Below are 17,867 nucleotides of genomic sequence, written 5' to 3'. Positions count from 1 at the left end.
TGGTTGCTTCCGAGTCTCGATTATAATCATCACGACCGATCTTGCACTTTGGACGGCCTTTCAGCGCATTTTTACTAGTTTAGCAATCAAAGAAACAAAAGGATCGCCTCAGATCGCCATATAGTTGTACAATCAATGCCATCGCTTCTATTTCGCGGACAACAGACACCCGAGATAAACGAACAGATATCGCTAAGTTTTCATTGTACCTTGATGCTCAATACAGGGTACTCATCCAGTTGTACTGCTATCGTACTTGGGCTAACGGAAGGATAAATGCTACTAGTGGTAGTGTCGAGCCCGGCCAGCCAGTCTATTCCAAGGATACATGACACATGAGAGTTGTGCCGTTTTACGTTAGGTGCAACAGTTGGGCCGAGCGCGTCAACGTCAAAGCTCAGGTGAATATGGCGATTAACATAGTCGAGTGCCATCTTGACCACCTTGCAGATGCCTACCGTCACCGAGTCAACACCTGCGCCCGTCCCTATGAAAAACTCAACGCACCAATAAACCTTGGAGATACTACAAGGTTCGCTTTGATTCGTGCGATATATAAATATATCACCGGTTACCAGCACCAGTAAGTCGTTTTCTCTATTAGTCGTCGCAACAGCTCACGTACGAGACATCACGGTACCCTTCAACGTTCCTGCAGAATATCTTCGAATTTCCCCGTTTCCCACATTCTATCAGATACTTCTTTCAAGTGATCATTTGCTTGCTCTAGTAGGACTGTGATCCATGTCTGTATCTCGTTCGGTGCTTTACTCTGATGGTCGTGCTTAGCGAGGGTCCCAATAGAATCTCGCAGTCGATGCCTCATCAGTAGTTTGATAGGTACGCCTACGATTTCCTTATTCTCCACTCATCACTCAGCAGACCCCATGTCCTTGTCAGGCTCATTCGCGAGAGAGACGTACAGTCGAGCCACGAGTCTACGTGATCCATTCATTTCATTCTCCGTGGTCCATCGCATGGAGGAAATCACATCTTAGCGCTGAGCACCGCCGAGTTATCAGCTATCCGGCTTCACGATTCACAGTATCTATATGTCTAGATAGTGGAACACCAACGCGCAGAATAAGCTGTCCAGGCACTTTTCCTGATTCTCGTTATATTTTAACATCAGTCATCAAGGACCAGTTCGGTTGCTAGTCCTTCCGGACAATTTCACCTCACCACGTAGTTCCAGCGCGGGTGCTTCGTTCCAGTAGTGACACAACGAGAAATAGGTTTGCCTGGACCTTTTAAATACACTTCGAAACACAATATATATGTTGAATAAATACCACGACGGATCCTCCACCAAATTTCTCCTCCCTGCAGACCACTCGGCAAGCATTTCCCTACACAGTACTGCTAGTTGATACATGTACATGCTCCTGGAAAACAATTGAATTCATGCTAGTTTCTGCGTCGGAGTATGCCACGAGTTTCGCGCTGTATTCTCGAACGCTCAGGATGAGGCGTGGTCCCAGCACAAACATATGTACAACCAATGAAATTTGAACAGTACCAATGAGTATCTGAGCTCCAATAGAAGTCGAATTCTATAAAACTGATTAACAGTGGTTACATGCAGATGTTGGTGACAGGTCAGCGCACCGAGATTTCTGGAGAGAGATCAGCAAGCTGGATGCAAGAGACACCAACAAAGCTAACATGTGCGAAACTTGAGCAGAAAAATATAACCGCGTTCACATTGCAAGCTCACCTCGCAAAATAAAGAACGTGAGATTGTACCAGCACTCTGAAACAGTCCCCAATGGTCGATCCTGTCGATGGGCCGAGTCGTCGCAGCTCACGGAAGTGTTTCACAGCAATCCAAACTGAAAGACACAATGTGAGGACCTCCCAAACAGTGTTGAGTATCCAAATGATCGAAACCAGAAGCTGGTCGTCCCCTCCATATACATAGCCGCACATATGTATACCAGAGAGTATCGTCTCCTCTGGTGTTTGTCCAATGAGCCGTGTTCTTCAAGTCGACAAGTAAAGCTTACCTGCTACAGTATCGTTGAATCCTATTGCCATAATTACTCCGCAGGCAATGTTTACAGCCAGGAAGATAATGACAAGGAACATAAGCCTCGCTCTAGACCCTTGATACATGGCATGCAACCGAGCAATCATGATGACTTGCATCATGTGTCAGTCAGGTCCATATCACAGAGGTATTGCACCTCGGTCACTTACCGCCCAACATGGCACTCAAGGCCACACTTATCGCATTCACTACGTAGTACGTCATAGTGCCTAAAGACTCCGAATTAGTGAACACCCTCGCATCAGTATCAAAGACTCTGACTTACACCTATTGAGTCATTATGTTGAGCCAAGTTCGATGGTTGGAATCTCACTCACCCCTACATATGAGCGTATTGATTAGATGGCAATGAGATGGTTGCAGAATACTTACTGCATCTGTCAGCGATACCGATGGCATAGTTACTGTGTCTCGCCGGTCAGAAAAATGAAAAACAGCGCATATGAGACATACGCAGAATATTGACACTAGTTGTAAGAGATGAGCTATTAGCACAGTGCACAGTTTTTGATCTTGACACATACAGAGAATATGGTATTCCAATATAGCGTATCTAGAACATTTTGAAGTCAGCACAAGTTGCCCACCACACGAAAGCACAACATGAGTACGAACAATCAAATACAGCGCGGTCATGAGAGACCAACGTTGTCTCTGTCATGAATTCAGTGCATGCTCTTGTTTTCTTCTCATACGGGACTCTTGTCACTCACCCAGATGAGCTCAATCTAAGACACCATTCTCAGTGAGATGGCTGCTGCGGCGATAACATCGACGTACCTCTTGTCCGATCGTTAAGACTGGAAATATCAATGAGAACATCAGCGATTTTCTGACACTGTCCTGCTCACCCCAATCATATACCACCACGATGGCAGCAGCAACTGCAAAACCGCAAGTCAACGTTGGATCCAGACATCTTGATGCGACAAACCTCCATAATAGTTTACAAAAATTGTCGCACTGATAGACGGCCAGTAACTGGGATCGTTTGAGACGTAGGTCATGTTCGAGGGATGGGTATGAGCGAGTGGGGAAGGTTAGTGGTGTATAACGACAGCGTTCGTGCTAGATATACCACTGTCCAGCGTTTCTATCTCCAAAATCAGTATAATGGAGATGCATATTTGATCGTGCCTCAAGACCCTTGCTTGGGTGAAACGGTTCGCAATCAGACAAAAAGAAGCCCTAGATGATCAAAGTAGAATTTGATTTACAAACCAGTATTACGCATGCAACTACTCGGACACCGGAGAAATTCCAGTGGTTAGTGATATCGCAAACTTATTTCCAATGCCATTTTCCGGTATGAAACCATGTGGCCATCGATCTAACCATGATGTGATCGCAATGAGCATCTGTGTTCTCTTAGCTTCGCTGGCCAAGCTCGAGACTTGTTGTCAGCTGATTGCTTCCTGTAACAAGGTCGCATTCTGTAGTATGGCAAAAGTCAGAGAACAAACACAACAACGCACTCTATTCGGTGGATCCGATCGCGCACTTGATGCGATGGTGATTCATTGCACTGGCGGATACATCGTGACTCATGCTGTGTGATTGATACCTGTTAAATGTAAGACGCCATACATACTAGGTCGAAAGAGAAATCGCACATGGGAGACGAGAAGCCTGTAATGGGCACAAAAGCCCGAATTCTGATTGTATACCCTCGGTCCGTGGCCATTGTATTTCAGGGATGTTTTGTAGTGCCGACTTGAGCAGGAGCCGGCAAATGATGCGAGCCAAAAGCGAGGTCCATCAGATGAGCAAAGAACGCCATACCTTCATCATGCTCAACAATTTCATGGACAGGCTACGAAAGTCGCATGGTAGTCTGATGCTTGTACATGCACAGCCATTGTACAAATACACCGTTGCTTCAGAATCCTGGTTCTACCTTCACGAGGTGCCAACAATATTGACAAATTCGAAGTAATCACATGTCGCAATATGCAGGTAGGATCGCATCTTCACGCGATGAAGCGCACGGTAACCATTCCATTCTCCATCATCGCGTGGAAAGCCTCAGCCTGCACTGCAGCTGGATGATGCAATCGCCATAACCTAGAAGACTTGCCATAAAAATGTTGCTGCACCGTATATCCGCCCTTTTTGTGGTTCTCTGAGTGCTTCAAATGTACAGATATTGTTAGGTGTTTCCCATGGGGTTTGATGTTGATATTCTGTCGTTCGAGAAGCTCGGCTGTTGCAGTCGCTGTCTTGGCTCCGGAATTCTAGTATAGGTCCATCCAGTGTTGGCGCAGATCAGTGACATTGAGGGTTGGATACATGAATCTATGATATACTTACCTGTGGCAACACCAAAGCACGGCGATGAATCAAGGCTCACAATGAATGAAAATACTGTCAAGTGTTTGCATTCGCGCACAAAACATAATACACAAGAGGCGGGGTCTCCATGTATTCGCGGCCAGCGTTGAAGCTTGTCTAAACTTTAATCAAAGCTTGCGGCGTAGCTACCTTCGGCGTTTGCGGAGTCAAAAAAATGATTGCGGCTGTTTGGCGGCTGTAATAGAATTGTTGCAGTGCTGATTACACTTGATATCGGACGGAGGATGTATCATGCACGTCATTAATGTCACGGAGAGCGCTCGCAACAGCGTGTCCACTGTCATTCTCACAGTTAGTTGTTGCCAACTATCGCATTCATGTACACTGGACAATTTTTCGATAGTAAATTGCTCTCCATTCGTTTCGGTCTTTTGTGACTTGAACTTCGAAGTTTGCGGGTTTTAATATAATCTCGCTCTGCACTCGAAATTTGGTGAAATTCGGGACATGTGAGTCTTCAATTTTTGGCTCCACCGGCGTGACACCCTTTGCCCTCACTTCATTTCCATCAGAGTCACAGCACCCTAAATAATTATCACACCATGTCAAGGACACACGCGAGGGAAGGGTCAAGGTAAGAGACGTACCGTCGAGTCAGGCCCGACGAGGAGCCAGTATCATGAATCACCTCGCAGATTTCGTGAAAGGTAATACTGCCGCACGCTAGTGGGATTTTGGTGAGTGCGACCTTGACTTGACGTTTGATTTGACTTGGAATAAATTTGTGTAGAATCACATTGTCTGCCTGGCGTTGGCTTGGATGGCGGATCAACGCGTCTACATCGCTAAGAAGTCCCAGTGAAGCTGTATGAAGGCCATAAGTGAGCTAACGTGTTTCTTCCTGCGTGTGGCGCATGTTTTAAGCGCCCATAAGGTCAGGATGCATGGAGAACAATACACATGTTTTTTTTTTGGAAAAGTTTAATAATGGGGATGGATGTCGACGATCGTCCCAAGTTGTTAGATCATTGAGGGTAATGAGTACTTGCGGTTATGGACCGCTGCATCATCCTGCAAGTCATCTGCACGACTCCGACATACGTGCGGGTCACGGCCCGGGTGATGGTCCTCCCTTTATTTCTTTATTTCCATTATCTCATCATTACTACGGGAGACAACCTTTGTTACAAGTCCTCCCTTTGTTTCTCTAGTGCCTCCAGAAATGTATATATAAGCTAAATGAAAATCAGCTTCAAATAAGCTCAGAGTCTCGCTTTGCCAGTCTCTTGGCACCGCTCGCTTGCTTTCCTAACGCTTTGACACTGGCACTATGTATTCACCGGCATGCATAAGTACCGAGTGCGTCAGCCACGACGAATTATGAGCATCATCTATGGTTCATCACCGGGTGCTCTTGTGGCTGAATTCATTGGTACGATATCCATCTTTCTGACCACCGCTGAACATGTTATATAGACTGGGGAGCGCAACATGGTTCTAAGTTCGACGACAAATGGACGGGCAGGCGTCATTATTTATTTCAATCAGTGAGATATAACAATTACACGAACTTGTGAGTGATACACATTATCACAAGATATATCATAACTGAGGGTAAAGTAACATCGGTAGATCAAGCTCAAAGTATCAATCGTCAACGATTCAAGTAGAGTGTTTTCGTTTTGCCAGTCTTCCTTTGGTTGTAAACTGTGGGGAAGGCAGGTGATTGGCATGTTTACCTGCTTGCTCGACTTCTGCAGGAGGGGCAGCTGCCCCGTTCTTCTCCTCATGGCCTATATGTCGTGGCTGAAGTTGACGGCGTCTCAACTCCCTATGAGAGTTCCTGATAGTCGTCGTCAGCTGAGTTGGACAAGCAAAATGCGAACGAGAACTCACGGTGCGTCTCGTCCGTCAAAAGACAAAGTGGGTGGACCTGTCGGGCCTGTTGATGGTAACCTATCAACGAAGTGGTAAGAAACATGAGTGAGTTAAGGACAGCGGGGCACATACGGTGGTGTCATAGTCCTCAGCACTCGCTCTGTCCGGATCTGATCCTCCTCGCCCTCCTCGTAGATCCAATCTTTTGGCCATTCAGGTGTAATCTCTCTCCAGTACGTGAAGTAGGCCTCCAATCTCACACGGCGTCCCTGCTCGACACGCAAGACGTCCCGCACTTTCCTCGCCTGCTCTTTCAGCCCCACCGCTCTCTGGCGGAGAGCGGCGGCCTGGACGAGAATGCGTTGATCGTCGGCCGTGATCTGTTTCATGATGTCCACAGCCCGGCTGAGCAGTTGTGGTTCTTCGGGAGGAGGTGTTCCTGCACGCGAGCTGACAGGGGATCGCTGTCGACTGGGACTTGCGTAGGATAGGTAGGAACCACCCGAATCACTGGAGTCATCATCCGCAGCTGGGTTGGGACTTGCCACTAGCGGAGAAAGACTTGGCGATTTTCCCGTTAGATTGTCGGTAGAGATGATACCAGTATGTCTGGTTGCTTTTGTAGGAGTCTTGTTTTCTTCTGCCAGAATCAGGATGGGTGTAGGGGCATCTTCCTTGATGATGGGAGGATCAACTGGTAAAAGGTTAGGTCTCTTGTACTGCGATGTGAGGTACGACACTCACAACTTGCAACCATAGGTAAATCTATGGTTCGTGTTGAAGGACCGGCAGCTGGACACCCCTCCTCCATCGTTCTTGACTTTTTTCTCGGTGGCTCTTGGCTCTCTTCATCCTGACTGGACGACCGTTAGGACTATTATAGCATCGAAGATGAAGTAGGGCACGTACAGTAGGGGAACAACCTTGCTGAGTCTGACTAACTCTCTAATGATTACCGTGCTCTTCATGTTTGCTTTTACTCCATGAGCCTGTTGTCATGTCAGTGACTAGCACTGAGGACAAGAAACGCGAGACACACCTTAGCTACCTTCTGTAGCTGTGCACGAGATAGCTTGCCGAGTGTGGTTTCATCCATGAAGAGTTCTCCTTGACTTGGAGCTGGGATTAGGTTGTTAGATGAGTGGGCACCATGCGGAAGGATTCCTCCGTTCATTCTGCGCGGTGTAGTTTTTTAAACGCGAGTACTGTAATGAAAAAATGTGGTACTGAGTCAAGTTGGGATCTGCTTAAGGAGGTTGGAATAAAATGACGATGAGGAACTGTAGTGCTTTAAATTTGTTTGTGTATTGTGGCTTCTGTGGATACATCCACAGCTTGAATGCACGATGCATGCTTGTACCCAGAGAACAATAGATCGAATCATAAAAGTCCGCGGTCAAAGCAAGGGTCCGGACTCCGGGTCCCGGGAGCACCTTCGTTGATGGGATCGATTTGGGAGTATTGATGTTTGTTTGTTGGACTGACGTCTTGCTGGCCGCATTCGAATTTCTACATGATGATGAGAGTACCTTTGCAATTGTTGATTGCGCAACGTAAAGTAGTACTGTGAGTCTACTGTTGGGAGGCAAAGGATTCAGATATGGGTGAGGGAGGACACGGTGAGTATTATCTATTCTTTTGACTTTATATTTTTGATTCCAAGATATCAAAAGCGCATACTTTCGAACTGATTCGATCATACACGAGGATAAACTAGTCTTGTATACTACGATGGGGTGCCAGGCTAGATAAATCGACGATCACTCGCCCAAACTAACCCCCGAATCCCTACTTTGAAAGGTAGCCACATCCAAACCCACACACTTCGCAAGATCGATGCCCTCGCAATCTCAGTCACCTTGGTTCCTCGGAAGACTCCTATCCAAATTCAACGGCGCTTTCCTCACCATAGTCTATAGGTGGCATTTACGACGTGACACCATGCGACAGACATCTCCGCGTGTCCTGCTCGCGAATGCGTAATATCAAGCCTTTTCTGCAGATCAGAACCCTGGTGGGAGGATTGGAGTCACGCACGCTCGAGGGCGCCGGTAGGTATGGGGAGATGTGCAAAAAAGGGATATAAAAGTGGTAGGTTCCACGTCGATTAGCCTTGACCGCAAACCTCTAAGCAAAATTTACAGTAGTATTGACTCTCCACTCGTACATGGGATTAGTACTCGTACCTGAGGTAGCGATCACTCCTGCATGTATGTACATTCGAGGACTTCCGCTCCAACGAAGTTGCTAGACTTTCAAATGTCTCCTCTCGAAATTGGCGCCCATGACGACCAACTCCATAACTCGCTTATCGTCCTCGACGACCACTTTCTCTGTCAATAGCTTGGCATCTCTGAATTGTGCTAATCTATTGCACGGAGTCGCATTTCACGTTTTGCATCCAATCTAACCAAGACTGCTAGCAGCGATAAAGCTTCGCGGTAATCGTTAACGTTGCTGGAAGAGGGCCCATCCATCAAGAATAAAACTGAAGGTGATCATAGTGCTATTGATACAAACGCAATGTTTCCACGGAAGTTAGAATTCAGATATCAGGCACTCGACGTCGATATGAATGCACTGCATGATGAATTACATAAAGTGTAATACACACGAGGAAGGATGTATATAAGATGTGGCGTACGTATGCCTATCAATCGGGTAGTCGTTATCTCTTCCTTCATCACCTCCTGGTAAGATATAAACACTCGATCCCACACGAATGAATTGACGATAGATTTTAGCAGAGAAAGTGCTGGAGCTCTCGAACGAGTCAGACTTCACCGCCATCGTCAGGTCAATACACACAAGGAGCCTTCCCGAACCCAGCCTCGTAATCGCGCTAGTACTTGTCAACCTCGCCGGAACTTCAAGAGATCAGTTATGGCTTCTAGCTCGACACACCCCGTCAAAGCAACGAACGAACCGATCCTGACACCGGTCATGACGTTGCAGGGTCATAAACTTCCGAAAGACGGGCGATTCATTAATGGCGTCATGCACCATGTTTCATCCATTTCCTACCTTCCGGATGGTCAGCAAATGATTAGTGGATCTTTGGATATGACTGCTCGGAAATGGGATCTACAGGTGGGTAAAGAGATTGAGAGGGTGCGGAATGTTTGTGAGGGGGAAGTACATGCGGTGGGGGTGTCAAGGGATGGTCGATGGGTCGTCACTGCTGGTGGACAAAATAACGATTCGCATCAATTTGGGGAGCTCCGAGTGTGCGAGGTCGAGACTGGGATTGTTAAAACATTGGAAGGACACTCAAGGAAGATCACCTGCATCGATATCTCCGCGGACAGCACTCTGCTGGCGAGCGGGTCACATGATTCCATACGGATGTGGAGCTTGGATACTGGCAAACTCGTGACTGGTCCATTAATTAAAAGTGATGCATCTGAAGATGGAGTGGGCGCTGTTCGATTCTCGCAAGACTCCAAGAAGCTGGCAGTCAAGTCATATTTGGGGAAGCGCCTTGACATTTGGGATGTCCATACACAGAAACTGGATGCTAGAGTAGGAAAATCAAGCACTGTCGGCGGGAGGTGGACATGTGCGCCAGTGTTCTGGACAGAAAAAGACCGAAACATCATAGCCGCATTCTCCTTCATCGACCCGATCTCAACTGCCATCGACCTTCCAAGGATGATTTACAAATTCGACGCGTCGACACTGAAGACTGTCGGAGCCCCCTTCAAAGGGCATACCCATCTTGTGACTGGTCTAGCACTTTCATTTGATGGTGCTCTCCTCGCTAGCGCTTCCACAGACGACACCATCAAGCTCTGGGCTTTCGAGTCCCGCCAGCTTCTCGCCTCATTCCACGTTCAGGAACCGCACTGCATTATCCTCTCACCCAATTCACATCAACTGGCTTACACGACTTGGTGTGATATGAAGTCCAGGATTTTCATATGCGACATTCCACCTAACATCCTTGCTAGTTTATGGCCTGCACAAGAAGCACAGCCCAATGTATGCATTTAGGCGCATATATCTATCTGTTCGTACGCTAACATGTTCTTGTAGATCAATACGCCTCGCGATCCACGCCGCGCTGTGCGCCATAATCCCATCAAAGTTCCCGTCCGCATCCCGCCAAAACCCACAAAAGACCCACAGCGACCCGCTTTCCTTCGCTACCTTCGCAAACTCCTCCCTTCCTCCTCCCGCACGAACGCACTTCGTCCTATTCGGAACCACGAACCTCGCGATCCGCTGGACGTATGTTTCTTCTATCTGTTGCCTTCGCAGTCGATTTGACCCTCACCTTGTAGTTCCCTGCTACGTTGCCCTTACCTCCAAATTACTCTCCCTCAGGGCAGACCACGACTCAGGTGCGTTCATATATGGATCCCGGCGAGAATGCGAGTGTTCACTGTCGTCATCACATTTTCAACTTATATTTTCAGTCTCAATCCGCACGACTGCCATCTGCCTCTCAGTCCTCTACTGCTCTTCCCACCACCTTTAGATCTCGCATACGCCACTTATCAGCCCGGTTGCCTATCGTCGATGTTCCTCTTGCACAGGGTAAAGAGGTGCGCTCGGTTAATTTTTCACTATATCCCAGGTCTCATACATTCACTTACAGCGCAACGCTGCAGCGGGTGCTCCCCCCAAGCGTGATGATGATTGGATCCCTGATGAAGACCATGTCTCTCCTCCTCCTTCACCGACCCCCGGCTCGCAGCCACAATCTACAGCGAGGCCGATTAATGTTATCTCTGGAGAGCATGGAAACGATCACTCATGCTTTTGCTTTTAGCACTGTTTCGAGGGCATTTCATTTTGAATTGGAGGCGTTGTCCTATTAACATCTAGCAGATATGCTCATTACACCCTTTGGAATATTTCTCGTCATTTTATCAATAGCATACTGACTACAACCCTCATGTCTTTCTTCAGCTATTCGCTTAGATTCCGCTAGATTCATACGAGGTTACATACGCTCGTCAAAAGTACTTGAGCATAGATTGTGTACGTGTGTTGAAAGACCAGTATGCAGAGGACCATTCCAGCTTCAAATCATACGTCACACACAAGCATCACATACTTCAGGAAAGACCAAGAACATGTTGCGTCTCGTGATGAACGCCACGGCATAAAGCGCATATGCACGTCGATATCAAATAGAATGGTGCCGGTGATAGAATGACCTCCTGATTCATTCCATTTACCACATCGCAACCCCATCATATATTAGAAACAACCCATCGGCTCATATTTGGTTTAGCTGCGGGCATCCGGCACTGGTTCGAGAGTGGTACGGTGGCGAGCATTTTGACGTTCAGTATCTCTGCACTGATGGGATTTTGTAAGTATTTCAATTTGTTCTAGTTCGTCACTTTGTGTGATCGTCACATACAGTGATGTGTATGACTGCTGGGTGCAGGCAAGGACCTATGATCCGAATTTATTTTTGTGAGACTGAAGTCGAAGAGGTCTGCAGGTAAGATGGGCAAGATCTAAAGCTTGTCTGGCAAGAGCCGAAGAATCACTAGTCCATCTTTTGGACGATCGTTGCATCGAATCACCCTGACGCCCTCAGAGAATTGGGTGATTTCAGGCTTCCCTCAAGCTCTCCGTCTCAAGCTCGAGCATCTAAATTGCATCTCCTATTTGATGATTCGAAAAGGGTTGAAGGTGTTGGGGAAGACGCCAAGTGGTTGGTCTCGTCCCTTGATGGTCACGGGCAGGCCTCTCGGCAACACGAGGTAAATGGTTATAATTTTAGTAACTCCACAGACATGCTTGCCTGTCATGGGGTAGAAGTATCCGGCCCAGGGACGATCAGAAGGACCAGATATTAGGATAAACCGTGACTTAGGTCTGGTACATGAAGTATTCTGTGCCGTACAAAGCTGCACATGCAGCTGTGCCTGTCGTCATCGCAATTGTCATTGGATAAAATGGTAGTCTTAGAGACCGTCGTAGATGCAGGAAGAGGTATGTCAATGACCAAGCTGTCGCAGTGCATGTACATCATATGTGAATCAGAGAGTGATACTGGAACTCACCAGTAGCTATGCCGCTGCCATTCCTTGCATCACCAGCCGCTAGAACGTACGCGGCGCCACCAAAAACCAGGGAGAAGCCGACCCGGTGGAGATATGGGGGAAAGTAGACATTTGGACGAACGACAGTGGACGGAACTACGGCTGAAGCTGCAACTATTCGTTCCAAAAAAAAATCAGATAGTGATGATGTGAAGAGAAAACTTTTTAACACGTACATAATGTCCCCAGACCGAGAATAGGACCCCTTCAAAATTCAATCAATAGGTTAATGTGCCAGAACAACATGGTGATATGACCAGTGGACTAAACTTGGATCGTGCGTATGGCTGGAAAGGAGAGAATACTCCAGACGCCGTCTTGGATGTAGAAGGACTCTGCGAATTTACGCGTTCAGGAGACTCCTTTCCTTCCATTCCACCAATTGGGTTGTGGTTAAAAGTAAAACTTGGACATGAAGTCCACGGGAGTAAGTAGGCCTTAGGGTTGGAGAATCCGGGGTTTTATTTGAATCCCGAATGGGGAACCTCCAGCCCTTCAACTGTCAAGTCGGAACATGCTAGTGGAGCAGTACTTCTGCCGCCAAAGTGCGGAGTACACGAGGATCCTCCATACTTTATAGCCAGGTAAGAGAATTATTTGTTCCTTGTCTTCTTGAACAACGTTAACAGTGACTCGGTTCAACTGAACGACTCGGATGCCTTCGACTATCATTCAGGCGGGGAAAACATGGCATGGGTTCAGCAAGATCGAGTATTTGATCATATTGTACGTCCTCACCCCGCCTATCGACTAAGCGAAGATTAATGTGATTCATTCAGTGGCGATTCCTATAGCAGCATTCGTTGGGACTACCAATCTTCTCCCAATCCGACCGTCAAGAGCCCCCTGGGAGTGACGTATCCCGGGGTAACATACACAGAGCCTGGAAAGCCGAACTGGGTTGGACATCTAGTGAAATCGCGTCCATCTAAGCTGGTGTACGACTATGCCAGGGGAAACGACTTTGTCTCTTCTCTAGAGAGACAGATCATATACCAGTTCCTTCCGAATGTCGCAAAGAAGCCATCGTCAGCACCATGGGAACCACAGGATACACTCTTTAGTGAGTGCTCTTGAGTCGCATACTTTGTCTCTCTAACGGCATCTGTGTTGATCTACGATAGTGACCTGGATTGGTATCAATGATCTCGCGTGAGGTTGCATCCTGATATCTTGATTATCAACTGATCGAGAATTCCTTAGCCTTATCGAAGACATTGATGGCGTGTTTAACACGCTGAAAGGGCTTTTCCGTTACCAAGAGAGACTATACGCCTCTGGGGCTCGAAACTTTTTGTTGTTTGACCTCCCTCCAATCCACCGATCGCCCTCAGGTATGGTCGCATTTTCCGCTGTGGTCCACATATTCATTTCAAACCACAGTGTGCGATGATATTGATACCGTGATGGAACAATATCAAACATGGAACGCGACATTAGAGAAAGAGCTCCGGAGCTGGACTAGAACCCATCCAGACATCACCGCCTTCCTCTTTTCGTCATGGGACGCGTTTTCGCGCGTGTTGGATGACCCAAACGCATTTGGATTTGATCCCAGTGACGCCAGCGAAGCTGGGGGCGCAATATGGGTAGATCGGCTGCGTCCCACGAGTGCGATGCATCGAATCATTGCGGACGATCTGGTTTCGTTCTTGGACGCCCATTCACCTCATGTCTCCGATCAACCAGAATTCTCGCACAATCGTGCATGCTTCTCAGCAAGTAATGCTGTATGAGTGGAGACGAAAAAGGCATAGGGCAAGGGCGGGTGCTTGATTGTTGCCTCTGGTAGGAACCAGTAGCCTTTTTCAGTCCATGACTACTGCCGAGTTATCTATTCATGTGACTGTATCCATCACGTACAATCCTTTCAATTTCTTTGGCATGATCTCCCAGGTTTGGTTGTCATTAATGCGATTTGATGTGTCATTCTCTTTAAACAGTAAAGTCTTGATCATAGCGAGCTCAAAGCAGTATAACGACAATTAATGCTATCCGTGTCGCTCTGTCAGGGCCTGGTGCGACGTATCCACAGTGTACACGATATTATAACGAGGGCGATCAAAAGCCCAGACAATGATTTATCCCCAGAGGATATAAACGATCTCGCTGCCCCCACTCAGTTAGGTCCGATGAATTGATACAATATCCGCCTCACAAGCCCAGACAGATGATGCGGGTCGTTCTGCAAAAAATGAGATATTCAGGACATTTCTTACCACAGACAGAATTAAAGTCACCTGATAGATACTCTGGACGTCGCAAAAATAAGATTAGGACTGCTTTAGAATAATATAGTAACCTCTCACTCACCATAACCATACTCATTCCGATGGCAGCGAGCTAGCACATGTCAATCAGCACGTCCATCCAACACGAAATTGAACACTTACAATCATCTCCCCAAACTGACCGGTGTGGAATACCCAGCCCTTGCCTCTTGCCGTCAACCAGGCGCTTTCCATGCCCTTCGGCAGAACGTACATCGCGAGTTCTCCTCGCCTCCGCTTTTCCTCGACAAGGAGTGAAAGCGCACCAAACAATCCACCGAGTCCATAGGAATACTTCGATAAAAAGAAGTCAATAAATTTCTGAGGGAGCTTGACTGAAGTTTGGGAGGAGAGCGTTCGGTGAAGGTAATGCTTGAAACAGAACCACGCTACAAGGGGATGTGAAATGTCATGCAAGGACAAAGGCACGATATAAATACATACTCTGGAACGTAGCAATGAACGTTGCTAAGAACGCAGAACTCCGTATTGTAGCCCATCCTGCACGTCCAAGTTTCTGCAATGGGTTCTTAAAGAACGCGTGGCGCTTGAACAATATCATCGGGACAAAATGCAGGGCACCATAGATTGGGAAGGCCCATTTGAATACTGTGACAAAGCGTGGTAGCGGCACGTGTGTGCATGATTCTACCCAGGGGTGCACGGCACCACAGGGAGGGTAAGATGGCCCAAAGTCAGGAGGCGAATTGGTAGCTAGTGCCCTTCTAGCAAGAAGAGTGGCCTTATTTGCGGGGATAAGATCCTGTCAAGCAAGTGAGAATGTAGCGAGGAGAGTCAGCATAAAAAACTCACCTCGCGGCTGAGGATCTTGTTGATGTCTTGTATGTCAAACGTCCCAGTCTGGTTTATGTCTTGGACCATCTTCATCGCGCTTGGTGGAGCGCCCGATGCAGTTGTAAGCCTAAGAAATTCTTCAAAAATATGCTGCAAAACATTTTAATCGACTAACCATGTGGTGTATGATCGCGGGAGTGTGTCTGGCCGTGCAAATAATGCGTACACAATTTGTGTACAGCTGTTCATGTCAGGACTAAGACCTCTACCATAATACACAGACTATACCAAAGACAAAACATGAGCACTTCTCCATTAGGTAGATGGAAACCGTGCTTCGACGTAAACGCGTTATATGAACCTTGTAAACCTCTAGACATCGCTGTTAAATGAATCGTCGCATTATCATGAAAGTAGAGTAAATTACCGAACGAAGAGTTGTTGTGCGATGACCACTCTTCTTGATCGCTTTTCAAACATAACAGCGAGGCCACCGGCTAGAGCACCAGCAAACATAGAGTACCATCGTCGCGTCTTCTTACGCACCCACACTTGATGTGCTTGAGCGCTTAAGGAAAGGCGTGGCTGTCTGTCTGAGAGGGGAACCTCGAAAGGCGTTGGTGGGACTTCGATATCTTCGTTTTCGTCCTCAAATGGTGAGGGTGGGCTTGCACGTTCATTGACAGGAAGAAGGATGGGGAGGGCATTGAGTGTTGCCTTGTAAACAGTCACGAAGGAACCTGTGCAGTCCATAAGAAGAAGCTTGCATAAGATACTATAACATTCATTCGCTCACCAAGCATGGCCGCGAATCTAAAGGAATCCTTTCCGAAGATCGCATGTTGAATGAGTGAGAGCCTCATGTTCCTGTACAACTCAGTCGACCAGGGATCTGAGTGAAGGTCCAGCCCTAACTCACTTTGGCACCTTTCCCATTCTTATAGTTGCCAACACAAGATTCACGCTCGCACGGAGAGCAAAAGCGATAGTTGCAGCTCCTACATGTCAAATATGAAGAACGCGTACTACCGTGAGTATGTCAAATGATAACTCACTTAGTCCTCCACGCCCCGCATGCTCCATACACTCCCAAAGGTCTTCAAGCTCAACAGCAGGCTCTCCGCGCTCCCTCCAGACAATCCTTCGAGCTTCCCGAAGTCGCTCTTGGTGGTTTGCGAGTGCGACGAGATTCTCAAAGGACGCCATCGCGCGGCGGGGTGCAAGTTGGATATATGATGGTGTTCGCGACATGGCAGCCTTATGAGGCGCTCGACTACTAGGTTTTGGGGAGGCCATGACCTCTTAGAGAGTTGAAACTTTGGGGAGTTTGCTATATAAGTCTGAAAAGCATCATGTACTCGGAGTTAACGCTACTCCGGCCGACACAGTTTCGGCAAGAAACTACATGCAACTCATATGCATAAAATCTTGGATACTACGATTAGTTGCTCAACGTTCAATTGAAGACTCTTTGCCAACTCTCAAGGTCTGTCTGGTCAAACTTAAAAACTGGTCAATGTAGCATGTGTGAAATCTCAGGCCCCGTGCTGGCAAATGTGACCGGTGACAGTCAGTCACAGAAATTGAAGGAACAATCAGCCATCCAACACGCAAGGTACAAAGGAGATCATTTATTCGCAGATGTACGAGAATGATGTACAAGGGTACGAAAGAATCTGTAGTGTAGAGAGATGTTAGTCAATGATGAGGTTTCACGCGAAAACACGAATAAGGATCAGACGATATAATGATTCCGGTTAGACTGTTTCCTCATCGAACGGATTCTCCGTTGAGGGAGTCTGTCTTGTCATCGTGATATGAAAATTGGAATGGTACTCACCCTACCGGTTCTTGAAGTATTCAAGGAGTACATTGAGACCCTCGCTCTCTACACCATAGTCTTTAACAACGACGCAAGAGCAACCCACGACCTTGCGGGGGTTGCCTTCCTTGTCAATCTTGCAAAGACCTGCCCATGTGCCCAGAATCTTGCCGTCTCCGACCTTGATCAGGTTGATTTTGTGCTCTGCGCAGAGTGCTTCGATAAGTTTGATGTACTCGGCCTCTGTACAGGTCTCTACAAGTACACACAGGTGGGCCTGGCGTTTGTCCAATGCCTTGGCGCACTCGCGGAGACCACGAGCGAGACCATCACGAACAAGGGCATTCTTCAGGACTTGCTATGAGATCAAAGTTAAGAATGGATAAAACCTGACTGGAAAACCCAAGTTCTACATACCTGAAGAGCGTCCTCCACGGACATTTTTCCCTTTGGAGCCTCAGTAGTGACCTCGACCTCAGCGGCCGGGGTGTCGACTTGAATTTCATCTCCAGCGTCAGACATCCTTTATTTTACAATCAGATAGATGAGTAGGCGTTATTATAGACAAACATACTTTTGGGATTAGTTTACAGAATTTGCGATGTCTTCGTCCGCTCTCGTTGATGTGAGGAAAAATAAGGTTCCGGCCATCAACAAGGTTTTGTGTGTGTTTTAAGTCCGCTCGGAAAGAGCCG

The 17,867-nt window shown here is 47.3% G+C and overlaps 7 protein-coding genes across 7 annotated transcripts; 1 reads left to right on the top strand and 6 right to left on the bottom strand.

Annotated features, from left to right (window-relative positions):
• Nucleotides 1-1,349: 1,349 nt before the first annotated feature.
• On the bottom strand, nucleotides 1,350-3,057 carry HD556DRAFT_1442853 (uncharacterized protein; the record flags this gene model as incomplete). Its single annotated transcript, XM_041306523.1, has 13 exons — nucleotides 1,350-1,553; nucleotides 1,609-1,660; nucleotides 1,718-1,955; nucleotides 2,007-2,141; nucleotides 2,200-2,259; nucleotides 2,423-2,454; nucleotides 2,504-2,517; nucleotides 2,575-2,603; nucleotides 2,662-2,704; nucleotides 2,764-2,778; nucleotides 2,831-2,850; nucleotides 2,902-2,934; nucleotides 2,985-3,057. 13 exons carry the CDS (start codon nucleotides 3,055-3,057, stop codon nucleotides 1,350-1,352), a joined length of 948 nt encoding a protein of 315 aa, XP_041160770.1.
• A 914-nt stretch (nucleotides 3,058-3,971) lies between these two features.
• HD556DRAFT_1369032 (uncharacterized protein) lies at nucleotides 3,972-4,438 on the bottom strand (the record flags this gene model as incomplete). Its single annotated transcript, XM_041302876.1, has 2 exons — nucleotides 3,972-4,284; nucleotides 4,417-4,438. A coding segment is annotated over one exon (264 nt), but the record flags the coding sequence as incomplete, so codon positions are not given.
• Nucleotides 4,439-5,671: 1,233 nt separating this feature from the next.
• HD556DRAFT_1369010 (uncharacterized protein) lies at nucleotides 5,672-7,619 on the bottom strand. Its single transcript, XM_041302875.1, has 6 exons — nucleotides 7,260-7,619; nucleotides 7,130-7,209; nucleotides 6,965-7,077; nucleotides 6,353-6,914; nucleotides 6,239-6,298; nucleotides 5,672-6,185 (listed from the first exon to the last, which is right to left on the bottom strand). The coding sequence occupies exons 1-6, from the start codon at nucleotides 7,392-7,394 to the stop codon at nucleotides 6,005-6,007; spliced, it is 1,131 nt and encodes a 376-aa protein (XP_041160768.1). The 5' UTR covers nucleotides 7,395-7,619; the 3' UTR covers nucleotides 5,672-6,004.
• Nucleotides 7,620-12,052: 4,433 nt separating this feature from the next.
• Nucleotides 12,053-12,659, bottom strand: HD556DRAFT_1431944 (uncharacterized protein; the record flags this gene model as incomplete). Its single annotated transcript, XM_041305070.1, has 3 exons — nucleotides 12,053-12,192; nucleotides 12,247-12,399; nucleotides 12,527-12,659. The coding sequence occupies 3 exons, from the start codon at nucleotides 12,657-12,659 to the stop codon at nucleotides 12,053-12,055; spliced, it is 426 nt and encodes a 141-aa protein (XP_041160767.1).
• An 82-nt stretch (nucleotides 12,660-12,741) lies between these two features.
• On the top strand, nucleotides 12,742-14,328 carry HD556DRAFT_420407 (uncharacterized protein). The gene is made up of 5 exons (XM_041310550.1): nucleotides 12,742-13,011; nucleotides 13,065-13,348; nucleotides 13,410-13,437; nucleotides 13,489-13,619; nucleotides 13,669-14,328. The coding sequence occupies exons 1-5, from the start codon at nucleotides 12,941-12,943 to the stop codon at nucleotides 14,019-14,021; spliced, it is 867 nt and encodes a 288-aa protein (XP_041160766.1). The 5' UTR covers nucleotides 12,742-12,940; the 3' UTR covers nucleotides 14,022-14,328.
• A 76-nt stretch (nucleotides 14,329-14,404) lies between these two features.
• On the bottom strand, nucleotides 14,405-16,646 carry HD556DRAFT_1236496 (uncharacterized protein; the record flags this gene model as incomplete). Its single annotated transcript, XM_041297828.1, has 12 exons — nucleotides 14,405-14,470; nucleotides 14,526-14,537; nucleotides 14,599-14,628; nucleotides 14,679-14,944; nucleotides 15,000-15,318; nucleotides 15,369-15,477; nucleotides 15,526-15,591; nucleotides 15,639-15,722; nucleotides 15,778-16,090; nucleotides 16,147-16,217; nucleotides 16,270-16,348; nucleotides 16,406-16,646. 12 exons carry the CDS (start codon nucleotides 16,644-16,646, stop codon nucleotides 14,405-14,407), a joined length of 1,656 nt encoding a protein of 551 aa, XP_041160765.1.
• A 222-nt stretch (nucleotides 16,647-16,868) lies between these two features.
• On the bottom strand, nucleotides 16,869-17,802 carry HD556DRAFT_1368931 (50S ribosomal protein L30e-like protein). Its single transcript, XM_041302874.1, has 3 exons — nucleotides 17,747-17,802; nucleotides 17,590-17,695; nucleotides 16,869-17,530 (listed from the first exon to the last, which is right to left on the bottom strand). The coding sequence occupies exons 2-3, from the start codon at nucleotides 17,692-17,694 to the stop codon at nucleotides 17,192-17,194; spliced, it is 444 nt and encodes a 147-aa protein (XP_041160764.1). The 5' UTR covers nucleotide 17,695; nucleotides 17,747-17,802; the 3' UTR covers nucleotides 16,869-17,191.
• Nucleotides 17,803-17,867: the final 65 nt, after the last annotated feature.

The sequence above is a fragment of the Suillus plorans genome, assembly GCF_016647745.1.
Source record: "Suillus plorans strain S12 chromosome Unknown HD556scaffold_25, whole genome shotgun sequence".
NCBI classification, from domain to species: Eukaryota; Fungi; Basidiomycota; class Agaricomycetes; order Boletales; family Suillaceae; genus Suillus; species Suillus plorans.
Note: the sequence above shows the minus strand (reverse complement) of the source record. Positions and strands in the feature narration are given on the sequence as shown.

What these genes read in the sequence shown, in the direction of transcription:
- HD556DRAFT_1369010 (XM_041302875.1), bottom strand. Translation starts at nt 7,394, where the DNA reads ATGAACGGAGGAATCCTTCCGCATGGTGCCCACTCATCTAACAACCTA. An exon ending in AGCTACAGAAGGTAGCTAAG is followed by an intron (nt 7,210 to 7,259) that starts GTGTGTCTCGCG and finishes ACATGACAACAG; the next exon opens with GCTCATGGAGTAAAAGCAAA. An exon ending in TTTGACGGACGAGACGCACC is followed by an intron (nt 6,186 to 6,238) that starts GTGAGTTCTCGT and finishes GACGACTATCAG; the next exon opens with GAACTCTCATAGGGAGTTGA.
- HD556DRAFT_420407 (XM_041310550.1), top strand. Translation starts at nt 12,941, where the DNA reads ATGCCTTCGACTATCATTCAGGCGGGGAAAACATGGCATGGGTTCAGC. An exon ending in ATCGAGTATTTGATCATATT is followed by an intron (nt 13,012 to 13,064) that starts GTACGTCCTCAC and finishes TGATTCATTCAG; the next exon opens with TGGCGATTCCTATAGCAGCA. An exon ending in ACCACAGGATACACTCTTTA is followed by an intron (nt 13,349 to 13,409) that starts GTGAGTGCTCTT and finishes GATCTACGATAG; the next exon opens with TGACCTGGATTGGTATCAAT.
- HD556DRAFT_1368931 (XM_041302874.1), bottom strand. Translation starts at nt 17,694, where the DNA reads ATGTCTGACGCTGGAGATGAAATTCAAGTCGACACCCCGGCCGCTGAG. An exon ending in CCGTGGAGGACGCTCTTCAG is followed by an intron (nt 17,531 to 17,589) that starts GTATGTAGAACT and finishes TTGATCTCATAG; the next exon opens with CAAGTCCTGAAGAATGCCCT.